This window comes from Pteropus medius, unplaced genomic scaffold, assembly GCF_902729225.1.
Source record: "Pteropus medius unplaced genomic scaffold, Ma_sr-lr_union100, whole genome shotgun sequence".
Classification (NCBI taxonomy): domain Eukaryota; kingdom Metazoa; phylum Chordata; class Mammalia; order Chiroptera; family Pteropodidae; genus Pteropus; species Pteropus medius.
In genome coordinates, this window is record NW_024344437.1 from 7,966,558 (window position 1) to 7,979,164 (window position 12,607).

At 40.7% G+C, this 12,607-nt stretch overlaps 1 protein-coding gene across 1 annotated transcript in view; it reads right to left on the reverse strand.

Annotated features, from left to right (window-relative positions):
* The window catches only part of RNF17 (ring finger protein 17), a 77,254-nt gene that overhangs the window by 40,838 nt on the left and 23,809 nt on the right, over nucleotides 1-12,607 (reverse strand). Inside the window, exons 10-15 of the mRNA XM_039873074.1 lie at nucleotides 8,665-8,972; nucleotides 6,429-6,587; nucleotides 4,304-4,493; nucleotides 3,321-3,489; nucleotides 1,866-2,056; nucleotides 907-1,048 (exon numbers count right to left, since the gene is read on the reverse strand). Coding sequence (XP_039729008.1) covers nucleotides 907-1,048; nucleotides 1,866-2,056; nucleotides 3,321-3,489; nucleotides 4,304-4,493; nucleotides 6,429-6,587; nucleotides 8,665-8,972 — 1,159 coding nt within the window. The remainder of the gene's footprint in view (nucleotides 1-906; nucleotides 1,049-1,865; nucleotides 2,057-3,320; nucleotides 3,490-4,303; nucleotides 4,494-6,428; nucleotides 6,588-8,664; nucleotides 8,973-12,607) is intronic.

Below are 12,607 nucleotides of genomic sequence, written 5' to 3' on the forward strand. Positions count from 1 at the left end.
ACTCTGCCCCTCTGTCCTGCGCGGCCTTGGGCCAGCTGCTCCCGGCCTTAGGTTAGTCTCCACACCTAAGTGATGATAACGGTGTCTCCCTCATCGGACTGCTGTGAACACTGAGTTAATTCACACACAGCATCATGGCCCTTAGAATGTGTTAATTCACAGAAAACGCTGACACAGACAGAGAGATCAATAAAATGAAATTGTTGTCAGAAGCCGTCAAACCCATCAGTCACACATCCAAAATTTAATATGAAATGCCTTTCATCTGAAACTCTTTCGGTGTTCAAATTCAGAAAATTATCTAATAATAGTCAGTGAGCCCTGAGACACACACAATGAGAAACAGGTTTCATCATTCTGTTTTGTCGGCTCCACGTGCCTTCCTAGTCGCTACAGCGGACCCTTGAACACAGGTCTGAAACTGCACGAGTCCACTTACGTGTGGATTTTTTTCAATAAATAGGTGAAAATATTTTTGCTTCTTTGTGATTTTCTTAGTAAAATTCTTTCTCTAGCTTACTTTACTGTAAGAACACAGCATATAATACATATATGAAACATGTTAATTGTTACCAGTAAGGCTTCTGGTCAACAGTAGACTGTTAGTGGTTAAGTTTTGGGGGCACCCCGCGAGGTTCAAGGGTCGACTGTAGACTTCAGATGGTAGCAAGAAACGTTTATACGTTACACAGCCGTCACAGTCCTTTGCCTCCACGTAACTAGCTTGCGTGATGAAGAATTGCTTCAATTTACTGTGAATCACATGAATTTCTTATTTCAAGTTGCAGCTACTAAGAAACTTAAAACTACAGATGGTTCAGTGGTTTGTTTGCTCTAAACTTCACACTGGGCACTCACTGTTATACATTTCCACTTAAAATTTGCAAAGGAACACTCTATACTTACCAACTGAAGATAGAAATCAGTAGGGCTATTTATATGACAAACCATAACGGAAACATCTGTCATTTCTTTAGGCAAAACAGGTGGATGATAGTGTAAAGTCGTATTTTTTTCAGAGTGACTTCTTGGTGATTGTGACCTAAACCTAATTAAAAGCATAATTAAAAGCATAAGCAAGAGCCATTTTCTTAAAGTCTCTCTTCTCTCAGACTTAATTTGAAAAAAGGACTTGGACATTTACTGATTTATCTACTGAGTATTCCCGTTCCAATTTCTCCCTTCAAACTTTATAACACTTCTTGGTATTGTCTCTAATTATCAAACCAAGTTAAAGAAGATGTCGTCTCACAGCTCAGTAATTAACCTTCCAGTCTGCGTTGGAACATTCTTGAGCTGGACCTGCAGGTTCTACTCTAAGTCTCTCAGTCTCTAGCAGCACTCGTCAGGCCAGCTGAGGGTCTCTGCAGCCTCTGCCAGCTCCAAGACTGTTTCTATGTGTCTAGGACGGAACCTAGTTGGTTCACTTCCAGAGCTGTGTAACTGCTCACGACAGAGAGTTAGTATCCCCATTTCTATGGTTACGTAATCACTTCCGGTCATCGGAGATGAGCGAGAAAGGACCTTTAAGTATCTAGGTTCATACACTGAATGGAGTAGTTAGAAAATTTAAGTCAGAAACTGGTAACTACAATTCTTGAAACCCTAGTGAAGCTTGATAGCTTGTGAAGCTATCAAGTCTAAAAAATGTTCAGTATCTACAAAGAGTGTCTATTTTCTTGATTTCTTGAAATCAAATTACCTGAATGTAGCTTTCAGAGACAACTGTCATTAGAAAGCTGCCGGCAGTATTTTTAACTTCCTGGACTATGTTGAGGTTCACTTTAGAGACCGTAGTTTTTAAAAGTAAAACCTACTATTCCAATTTATAGCTATAATCTCATAAAGATAACTAAGTGACCTACCTCGCCAGCTCCATAAAAACGAGTGCGTCTCTAAGAGACACAGGCATGTCGCTGCTTATCTTGTTGGCTGGTGGCTTCTGCAGATCCACAATAAGCAAGCCATCTTCTTCTCTAAAAACTTTCATTAAAACGGCCTTGTTATTTACCATTTTCAAAAATTCTACTTTAGCTTCTTCTCCCCAGCCTTCACTCTGTAGAGACAGTTAAATTCCAAAGTACTTAATAACTATAATTAGCTCTAACGGTAAAGTGCTCTGGACTTAGCTTTATACCGACTGGAGTCTGCAAGTCTGAGCAAAGGCACCACACCAACCACAGACAGCGAGCAGCAGCCAGGGCCACCAACCCACGGGTAGCTCTACGTGCACACGATGCACGGCCACGCTCTGACTGTGCACACGCAGGCCCATGGTGTGCACAAGCTGCTGCACTTTAGGGCTCAGTCTCACTTCTGAATATCATTAGTATGAAGACTATAAAAATTTTAAAACAAAACAAGCATTAGATACGAACTTTTCATTTAAATGATGAAAATCAAAAGGAAAATCTGAAAGTATAATGAAAGCCATGTCATACAATTAATTCGTAATCATCATCAGTTAAATTAGTTCCCATTACTAACAACGTATGAAGTATGGGCTACTTAAACAATAACAAAAATATTCATCCATTGGAAAAAAAAATTTTTTAGGTTAGTGTTTGAAACTTTAAGTACCTATACCTAAAGTAAATTTCAAAGGCCAAAACTACACATTCTGTAAAAACAAAAAAATAAAACATCTAAAGATTGTATGAGTTACAAACGTAAAGCCTACTCAGAATAAAAGATAAAATTAAAAAGAAAAAAAACAATCTTACCATTTCGAGGAAAACACCAGTGCTTATATTTTTGTGTTTCCCCTTTTTATTCACGTATTCATTCTTTCAATTATCTGTTGAATGCCTTCTATGTGCTATACCTAGCTAAGTGCTGGGAATATAATAAGCAAAGACACAGCCTCCTGCTTTCACAGACTTCATAACTGCTTAACATATATTCTTACACACAATTCCTGTCTCCCAGGAGTTTTCAATCTTGCTGGGGAATAAATAAAACAAAGCACAATGCAATATGGGCTACGAGTAATGAACAGTGTCATGGAAATAGTGAAGAAATGTTTAGAAACACAAACCACACCATATCTTAATCAATCTCTCCGTATTTATTGACTCCGAAGTTCAGTGGTTGACGTGGACACCTCACCCATTAGGTTTCCCATTAAGAACGTTTCCAGTTGTGGAAACTGAAGCTCATTTCCTCTTTATGGTACCTGCTGGTTTATTATGCAAAACTGTATTCACTAAGAGAATTGGTGCCTTGGACCTACACCCTACACCCAGCAATCTGACTAGCGATACCTAGCTAAAATTGAGTATTTAGCCCCTCGAAGGAAAAATCATTTAACTTTCACTTACTGAATTCTGTGGAACAATGTCCTTCAATGAGCACGACTGTGCTAGTGGCCGGATGTCTTTCAGAAGCCCTTCAATATATGGTTCCGTCTTCCTCAGCAACAGACACAAGTCACTCGGCGCTATATGCTGCTCGGTAATGTGTTCTGATCCCACCTGGGCATCACCAACTCTAGGAAGAATTCAAGTAACATTTATAGAAAATAATGCTTCAAATCTAAACTTGCTTTCCCCCATAAAAGGCATGCATTTCTAAGGATAGTCTCCTTAAGCTCAATCTTCTAGAAAGTTACATTCTAATTCATACTTCATTACCATATAAATTTAATCTAGCTTTTATAAGCAAAGATGTTGTTCCCATTAAATCTCAATTGCCTTTATCTGAATTGCCTTTCATACATATCTATTCGGTTTAAAGTTAAAGGGGATAATGATGCCTCCAACTAGAAATCTATTGATTCATAGAGCTATGACTATTAAATAGTGATCGTGCTATAATTAATACTGGTCCTTATGACAGAATCATTTTAAGTTTGTTTTCTTTACCTGGAATACTGAGGGAAAGATTTTTGATTACCTAGTGTGAGCCAGACACTATGCCATTTTAACATCATTAATGAAACTATAGAAATCTGAGTAAAAGTTTTACTCAATCATCCTGCAGCTAACTGTAACACTTTAAAAGAATTACTTTTGTGCACCATCATTCTCTGCTTTGAAGCAACACAGAAGAGTTCTTAAGTTTGATTACATCAAAAAGCTCCTTTTCCAAGCTCCCCATCTAGTAACACTGATAATACTTTAGTAAATAGTAAGACAAATTATAGAGCAAAATAAGAAGTATATGTCTTGCAAGTGAAGAATGATAAATTATTCCTCTCTACCCTTTCCCAATTTCCTTTATTCTTTAGCATCCACCCCCCGCCTCCATCACAAGTTTCTAAACAGGCCAGGGACACACACATGATCCTTATAAAATACCATACCCCTTGACAATTAGGACTTCAGAATTTCCAAAATCTACCATGAATATCTGTATTAGTGCAACTTCACAGACTGAGAGTTTGGTTGGACTAGAATGTTTTCTAATATCTTCATTTTCTATCGGAATTAATTCAGTGATAACTCCTCGACACCATATTCCATTTTCAATACTGCTGACGAATACCGCTGCACCTAAGTAATGAGGAAGACAGATCATTATTAATGTTTATGGAGAACGAATAGCTAACGAGCTCTAATTTAGGAACATATACTTTAGTTTCACCACTAAGAAGTATTAATTCATCTATCTACTGATGATACAGTACTATGTCAAATGCTACGAGGATAAAGGCAACGCATGATGATGGTTCCTGTTATGTATTAACTTATGAGCTAAAAGGGGAAGTAAAAACAAAGACTACTCAGCAGTCACTTACTGAAAACCTATGTTTTTATGAACTGTAACAAAGGTGAACGAGACCACCCTGCGATCAAGATGCTCAAGAAAGAGACGGACAAGTAAAACGACGCTCACACACTGTACTTGCAATGGTGCAGCCTCCCCACACACACGCATACACGCGCGCGCACCCTAAAACCTGTATGCACACACACGCATACACGCAGGCATGCGCGCACCCTAAAACCTGTAGAATACTTTCATGACATAAAGGAAGAAACGATGACCTTCTCTTGGTTAAAGAGAGTGAGAGTAAGGAAACAATGAAAGGCAGAGTGTGAAATGCCCAAATTAATATGCAGTGCAGTTCAGAGAAGGGGAAGATGAACCAAGGGCCAAGCAGCAGAGGAAAACCTTGTGGAGGGACCAGATGGCTTACACACCAACCAGGAAGAAAAGAGCAAGGGAGAAAGAGGTCTGCATGAGCATGCTTTAACTATGAGCGCGACGCTGTTCTCGGTGCTTCGTGTGTGGACTCATTCACTCCCACAACAAACCCGCAGACACGGTGCTTACATCGCGCAGGTGAGGAAGCTGGGCAGAGACACTGAAAACCCAGCCCAGGCCGCATGGCTTGTTGAGAGAGAAAGGGAGAACTGAGTCTCAGAGGCCACCCTCCCAAAACCAAGCTGCTCGTGGAGAGGATCCGGTGAGACCTGACCACCGATCACACACAGAAGGACGCTGTGGAACCCCTCTGTACATGCTAATTAAATCAGGACTGTTGGGAGGCACATCAGGGCAGCCTTCTGAGTTCCACCAAAACCTTTGTTTGCCCTTCAGATTGTTGTTGACCCTTCTCTTAGGCTGATATATCACATAACCAATATCCTTCATTTTAAACTACGTGCTATTAAACCATTCTTATAACAGATGAGATAAAAGTCTATTGAAGCCATCTGTTGTTCTTTATAATGAAGAATGGGCAGTAAAAGGGAATGAGAGGGTACCCCCTCCAAAGCATCCTATCCCATTCCTTCCCTTATCACTAATTTCTCAAAATATAAATGAGTATTTAAATCATATATATTCACCTTGAAATAAAAATTATCTTTAATTTAAAATGAAGGATGAATTTTTGGCTTAGAACATTTTCTGAATCTAAGCTGAGCTATTTTGGGCATGTATTAAATTCTGAAGAATTATTTGCAACCATAAAAATTTAATTCTACACTTCCCTCCTCTTACATACTGATATTTGTTATTTTTTAAGTTTTAAAATTATTAATTTTTGTCAGAAGTATATGATTTTAGGCTTCTGATATTCTGCTAAGCTGCAGTAGATGCTGCCGTCCTCCAGCATCTCAGCAATTATTCTGTGACATCAACGTTCCCATGCGGACATTGGGGGACTGTAGTCACACTACCAGGACGCGTCTTAGAGGAATGGTTTTCCCAGGAGGTGAGAGGGCAAACCACACAACCCACACTGGGTTTCGTCATTTAAAAAACTCACCTCACTCTGTAATGGAGCTTTTCTGCATGTCTCATACAGCAATCAATTTTAATATTAAGCTAATTTACCTAAATAAAATTTAACTATGTTAAATAATTCCAAAACTCTTTGCTTGGAGCATAAATCTATATTATAAAAATCTATATGGGTTGGCCAAATATTACAGTATTTACATAAACTTGATATTTACGGTTGGAGTAATGCTTCATACCTAGCTCCAAAATGTCTAAAGGATCAAGGTGTAAGCTTTCAGTGCAAAACCGATTCACCGCCTTTTCCAATACTGTTGCCTCTTTTATTTGTGAATATCTCCGGACGTAGAAGTGGCAAGGATGAATCACATGACTTACAAACACCAGCTCTGGAGAGCCTGGATAAGGATATTTAAACCACGTTAATAAACCACAAGTTAGAGAAGAATTCACAAAAGCTGAATGCAATATCCTCTACAGAACATGCCTGTGGCACAGTAAACTCCAGCATACTTAGGTCCCACAAGAGTCTAAACCCAAACTCATAAAACTAGACTGCTAAACAGACTAGCAACCGGAACTGCCACTGTTTACTAGCAAAATGTGTTAAATAAGTGGAACTGCAGTTCCTGTGGTGGGTAGACTGTGAAGTCAGTTCTGTGCTATAAATTCCCTGTATCACAACAAAACTTTGCAGTTCATTTGTGAACATATTTGGAACTCAGAGCCCCACTGACAAAGTTTCTAATACAATCCCCAAACCCTGTTTCATCTATTCTATCCCCAAAGAACCAATTATGAGCTCATGGCCACTCTGAATCTCAAATCCTACCATGTTAGAGGTGTGAAAAGACGTCTGAGCAAAGCCGACATGCTAAGCAGCACTAAGGGAAAGAGGTGTGTATTTTGATGGAGGTATTTATGGAGGTATTTTTAGGGCGGGCAGAGTTAAAAGACAGAATTTTTTTGTATAGAAAAGTAATTAAGCCAAGTATTGTACCTGATATGAAGATCTCTGGAGTATAATACTAAGAAAGGGATTAAAAGAATAGAATACCATTCTTTCAATTCCTTTCTTTAGGTATTAATAGATATGCTATATTTTCTATAGAAAAACAACCCACGTGTATGTTTGTATATGCATAAAGCAGCTCCGGAAGGGAGGGAGCCTGGGTGGAAGGGGGATAGGTTAGGGGAAAAGTTTCACAGGGCATTTTAATGCATATATTTAATTTTTGAACAATGTAGATGTTTTATCTGGTAAAAATGTTTAAAAAACAAAGACTAGGAGAACTGGAGTTGGAGACAGCCAAGTATAGATGATAAAAGTTGAGCAAATATATGTCGATTATCTAATATAGATGACAAAGAATAACATCCATGTTGAGGATGGGGTAGAGATATATATGTGTCACTGGGTAGACAGTTGAGAGAACTGTTATACATTCCAGAAATATTTTTGCCAATAACAGCCAAAACTTTTAACGTTAAAAAGATATTTTCGTTATCAGGACAATTCACTTTACTCCCTGCCTCCTGCTGTGTAACAGTTACTATACATACAGTGAACTCCATAGACAGCATCCAGTTCTGAGGTGTTAAAGTACCTGCTTTTGATCCAAGAGGAAGAGACGATTGTTTCTGAAGAGGCTTGTCCAGATATCTAGGTGTCTCTACAAGATAATCTGTGAGGCATGCTTCATCACAATAGGAAACAAGGCAATTGTACTAATTTTATTAAGTTGACAACACGTACTATTGTTTAAAAAGCTGCGCCTGAATTGGCAAAATCCTGGAATGGCAAGACCCCTTGTATCAGTAGGTGAAGTCCTGAGAGTCTTAATTCACTGAGATGTCAGTGATGATAATGCAGTAGAGGAAGGGAAAACAGCATGCCCCTTTTTTTATTCAAATGTCATTCTGGAGAGTCAACCAGAGAAAAAGATGTTGGCAGGAGAAAGAGAACCAAGCAGATCCTGCAAATGGCCCTAGAGAAGACTGGCAGTGTAAGTACACACAGCAGTATCTCTGTGTTAACAGAGAGATGGCAATGTTGGACATCTAATCCAGTAACTATGATGTGCTTAAATGTTATAAAAGATGCTACTGTATTCATAATAGTTCATTTTATAACATTATATCTCAGAATAATGACCTAAGAGAAATTTAAGCAAAGTCATGAAATTGCTTCTACAACTCTCATTTATATTTTCATTTTTTATACGAGGTTTATACGTGGAACAATAAAAAGTCAAATACTCGACTTAAATCAAACATTAAATTTACATCTCAGAATTTAGCTATATCATTGTATTAAAAATAAAGATTATCCTAACTTTAAAAAATGTGACAGTTGGGGAATGGTATAAGCTAACGGCAATACATTTCTGTTAAGTACAGGGACAGGAAGGTACTAATTTTGTTTCCAATTACAAACACAATATATTGTTTCCTTGCTTTTGTATTTTTACTCACTTTCCAGGTTCTCTTCAATAATTTCTTCAATGATCACGTCAGGGCTGGATCCCATTCGAGGCAGAGCGGCAATGGTTTTAGGGGATGTCGTTGCCACGATCTCTTTCTGTGGCTGGAAGGTTCTTGCTTCTAAATGCACATCACTGGTTTCCGGTTGCAAGGGAGGTGGTGGGGCTACATTAGTTAGCACAGACACATCGACCTTTTTCTCTTCAGGTGATGGGTGTGTATCGTGACAAGAAAATTCCTTTTCATGATTATATTTCTTTTGAATATTCTGGCCATTTTCATTTTCTTTGGGATCACATCTGTTTAAAAATAGAGAGGCGTATGGCCACTTTAAATCATTTCATAACATTTTAATATCCTTTCCATATAACAGTTAATACTGGAACACACACAGAGGCGGAAAGTTACATAGTTGCCCAGGGGTATTTTTAAACAATTTTACTGATATATAATTTAGACACCAGAAGATTCACTAATTTTTACTCAATTTACAGAGTTGTGCAACCATCACTGCGATCTAATTTTAGAACACCTCTATTACCCAAAAAGGAACGTTTGCCCATTCCCAGCTCCACGTGAGCCCAAGGAGTTCAGGAGGGCCACGAGGGGGTCATCCCTGAGCAGCTGAGAGCCTGAGAGCCGCATCAGACATTGGGCCCTGAAGGAGCTGTGGACGCGGGTTTTCAAAAGACGTCATCCTGATCTGGCTTGGGTGTTTGATTTTAACCATTTTCCATTCAGAAAAAAAAGTGTGGCTCGCTGCCAGTGTTAATTTTACATAAACACGCTCTTTGAGGCTGAAGCAAATCTAGTTTTCAATGTGAAAATGCAATTCTTGGAGTTATTTCTAAACTGAACTTGTCTGTAACCCTAATGTAACAGAAATACACACGATCAACATCTATACTTCTTTTCGTGTGGTACATTTCGAAGCACGGAACACCACAAAGCAGAACATCACGTTTCGCATAAAAACACTGTGTGTCTCTCCAGGTCTCCTCACCGTCCTTGTCGCTGTGCGAGCAGCACGCTTGCAGCAACTGGCTGGATTCCATTTCCCTGATGTCTGTGGCGTGCTCTTGGTGAAATGTTTTCCAGACAGGCGAGGAGGCATGACGTCATCAGAGCACAGACGACCTCGAAGACACTGCTGTCTGGTCTGTGACGCTTCTCCAGCATTCTTTCAGTCAACGTCAGTCTTACGTGGCCGATCGTGTGCTCGGGACTGTTGTTTCTGAGCAGGAGGCAGGAGTTCAGCACTGTAATGTGTAGAAGGTGGCGCGAACGTCTTATACCCAAACCTGTGCCTTTTGCGCTCAGTTGGCTAAGAAGTGAGCGTCTGATCAGCCGAGATCGCTGCTCCCACGTGCTCGTTATAATCCAAAATGACACACGGCTTCCTAGTTTTCTTTCCAATTCTGTTGTCTACTTCAACCACAGTGCCATTGTGGAATGTTGACAACACTGTCACCTCCTTGGCATTTCAGTGCCGTAAGTTCACCACAGAATCTCGCTACACTCATCCCCTTTGCAATTCTTTTTGTCAGATCATTTGGCATCTGTTTTCTGTCCAAACGAGCTGTTCCGACTGCATTGATCCTGTTTTGATGTAATTCTCTGAAAAGCATAGGAGATATATGGCAAACACTGGGGATGAGGTTACAACTGTGATCCGCGAGTTATCTCAAGGTAAACGTTGCAGCCGCAGTGCTGTCAGTGAGTATTCACGGGGCAAATGGGATAAATTATGTTAAGATTATTTATTCTTTTAATCACAGGCTTAAAAATAAAGTGTAGGAAACAGTGAAAAGTACAATCCTGACCAAATGATTAGAAGCCTCTGCCTTGGCTAGAAATTGCCCTTAGTCTGAATCCTTTGGGTACGACTACTCAATGGCCCTCTAACCCACGGCTGGTTATTTACTCTGTTTATCCATATTTTTCTATCGTCTTCACATATCCACACCGATTTAGGCTACCCAATCTGCGAGTATGGAAATTCTATCAAAGAAATGAGTCTGGGTTTCAAAAGCTTGTATTTAGATGGATTCAGCTTCATCACAGACCATCATTTAAGAAGCATTTCAGACCTAAGAACCGACGAAGGCAAATGGATTCAGCAGTGACACCTCATCTGTCTCTTCCAACAGAGGACGTGCACTTGATGCAAGCCAAGTCAGTACAAGTTGAACAAAGGTTGGACACCTTTGGAGGACACATGTGCACATGGTTTGCGATTTGAACGTTTCATCTTATAACTCTCACCTGACCTCACTAAGACATCTAACACTGTCGCCTAGCTTCGGTCTCATAAACCCCTCCCTGGCTGCTAGAATGCCACTGTCTTTGGGCTTCTGCCTGCTCCTTCTTCATTTTTTTGTTTATTACAGGTTACTCTTTCCCTGTCCTAAAATCCTTATTTTTCTAGGGTACTGTCCTTGATTTACTTCAATACCAGCTCTCACTGGATAAATATGTTGTCCAAATTACCACCTGTCATCAGTAGATGCAGATTATGGTGACGCTTTCCCTAAAAACTAGGAAAAATCTTAATACTGAGTTAAATTTAAGATCAATAGACTCTTAGAATGCTTTTGATATTAAAAATATTCGATGGTAACTATATTCAAGTTATGATGACGTCTAAGAGAGGGTATTGATTGAGAAATGATTATCCGCAGGAGCTTGAACACTGAAGTCAGAGGCAGACGTGGGCCGGGGCTCCACACTGGGCAAGGGACAGGCACTCCGCAAGGTCCTCTCTGTGGGGCAAGATACGCAGCAGGCTCTCCAGGCCTGGTGCTGCTAGGCTATTTAATCTTACTCCCTGTATTCCAAACAAGACTGCGACAAAGCACCTCGAGGCTGACAATCTGGCTTCTTGTGTCTGTCTGGATACTGGAAGAGAATGCCCGCAGCAGGATCCCAGCCCCTGCCCTCTGAGTTAGTAAAAGGGCATTCTCGCTTCATTAGTTTTGTGAACCTCCTATGAGTTTTCCTAGCTCAGCGTGAATCTGCTCACATCTGTTTCTGAGCTTACAAAACTGTGGGCTGGACTCCGCTCAGTCCTCTGTGGTGGTGAACTGACTGATGTTTCTTGGGGGATGTCTTACTTTTTGGGGGAGTTTCTACAACACCGATATTCTGACTCCTGAACCTAGAATCAAGTCCAAGACATCTTCTTAAGCCCCAGCACGTACAGCCACTGCCATGTGGACACTTCTCCTAGATATGTAGTGGACAACGGTCACTTGGCACATCCACCATCTGGCCCTCTCAACTGTCCTCCTGCACTCCCAGTCCTGGTGGTTAATCCCAGGACCCCTGACCTTAATGCCAAAGCCGGGCCTGTAAACTGGTGGGGACACTTCCCCACCCTCGTCCCCCATGCTCACACCAGCACTAAGTCCTACCGACTCCCCATCTGGCACTTGCCTGACCTTTCACTGCCAGCATCACCACCTACATTTGGTTTCTCATCATTTGCTGAGACTATTGACAAAACAGTCCAATTGATCTTTTGGCTTCCAGCCTCATGCTCTTCCAAATAATCCTCTAAATGGTCACGGAAGTAACTTACAAAAATGGAGCCTACTTGTTTGCACTGTCAAGCTGAAGATCTCCCATTGGTCTTCTGCTGTCTACAGCTGTGCCACCCAGGAGACCTTCTGGCAACCATAAAAATGTGCCGTGTTGTCTGATGTGGCGGCTTCCAGCCACACATGGCCACCGAGCACTTGAAATGTGGCCAGTGTTAACTGAGGAGCTCGATTTCTCAAAGTATTTAGTTTATGCTTACATTTAAATGGCCACCTGCGGCTAGTGGTTGCCACCCTGGACAGCACGGGTCTAGGAGATAATGTCCAGATGCCTCTGCGCAGCAGCAGCAGCAGCATCCAGGACTCAGCCTCCGCGTGCTCTCCGCCTGTGCGGG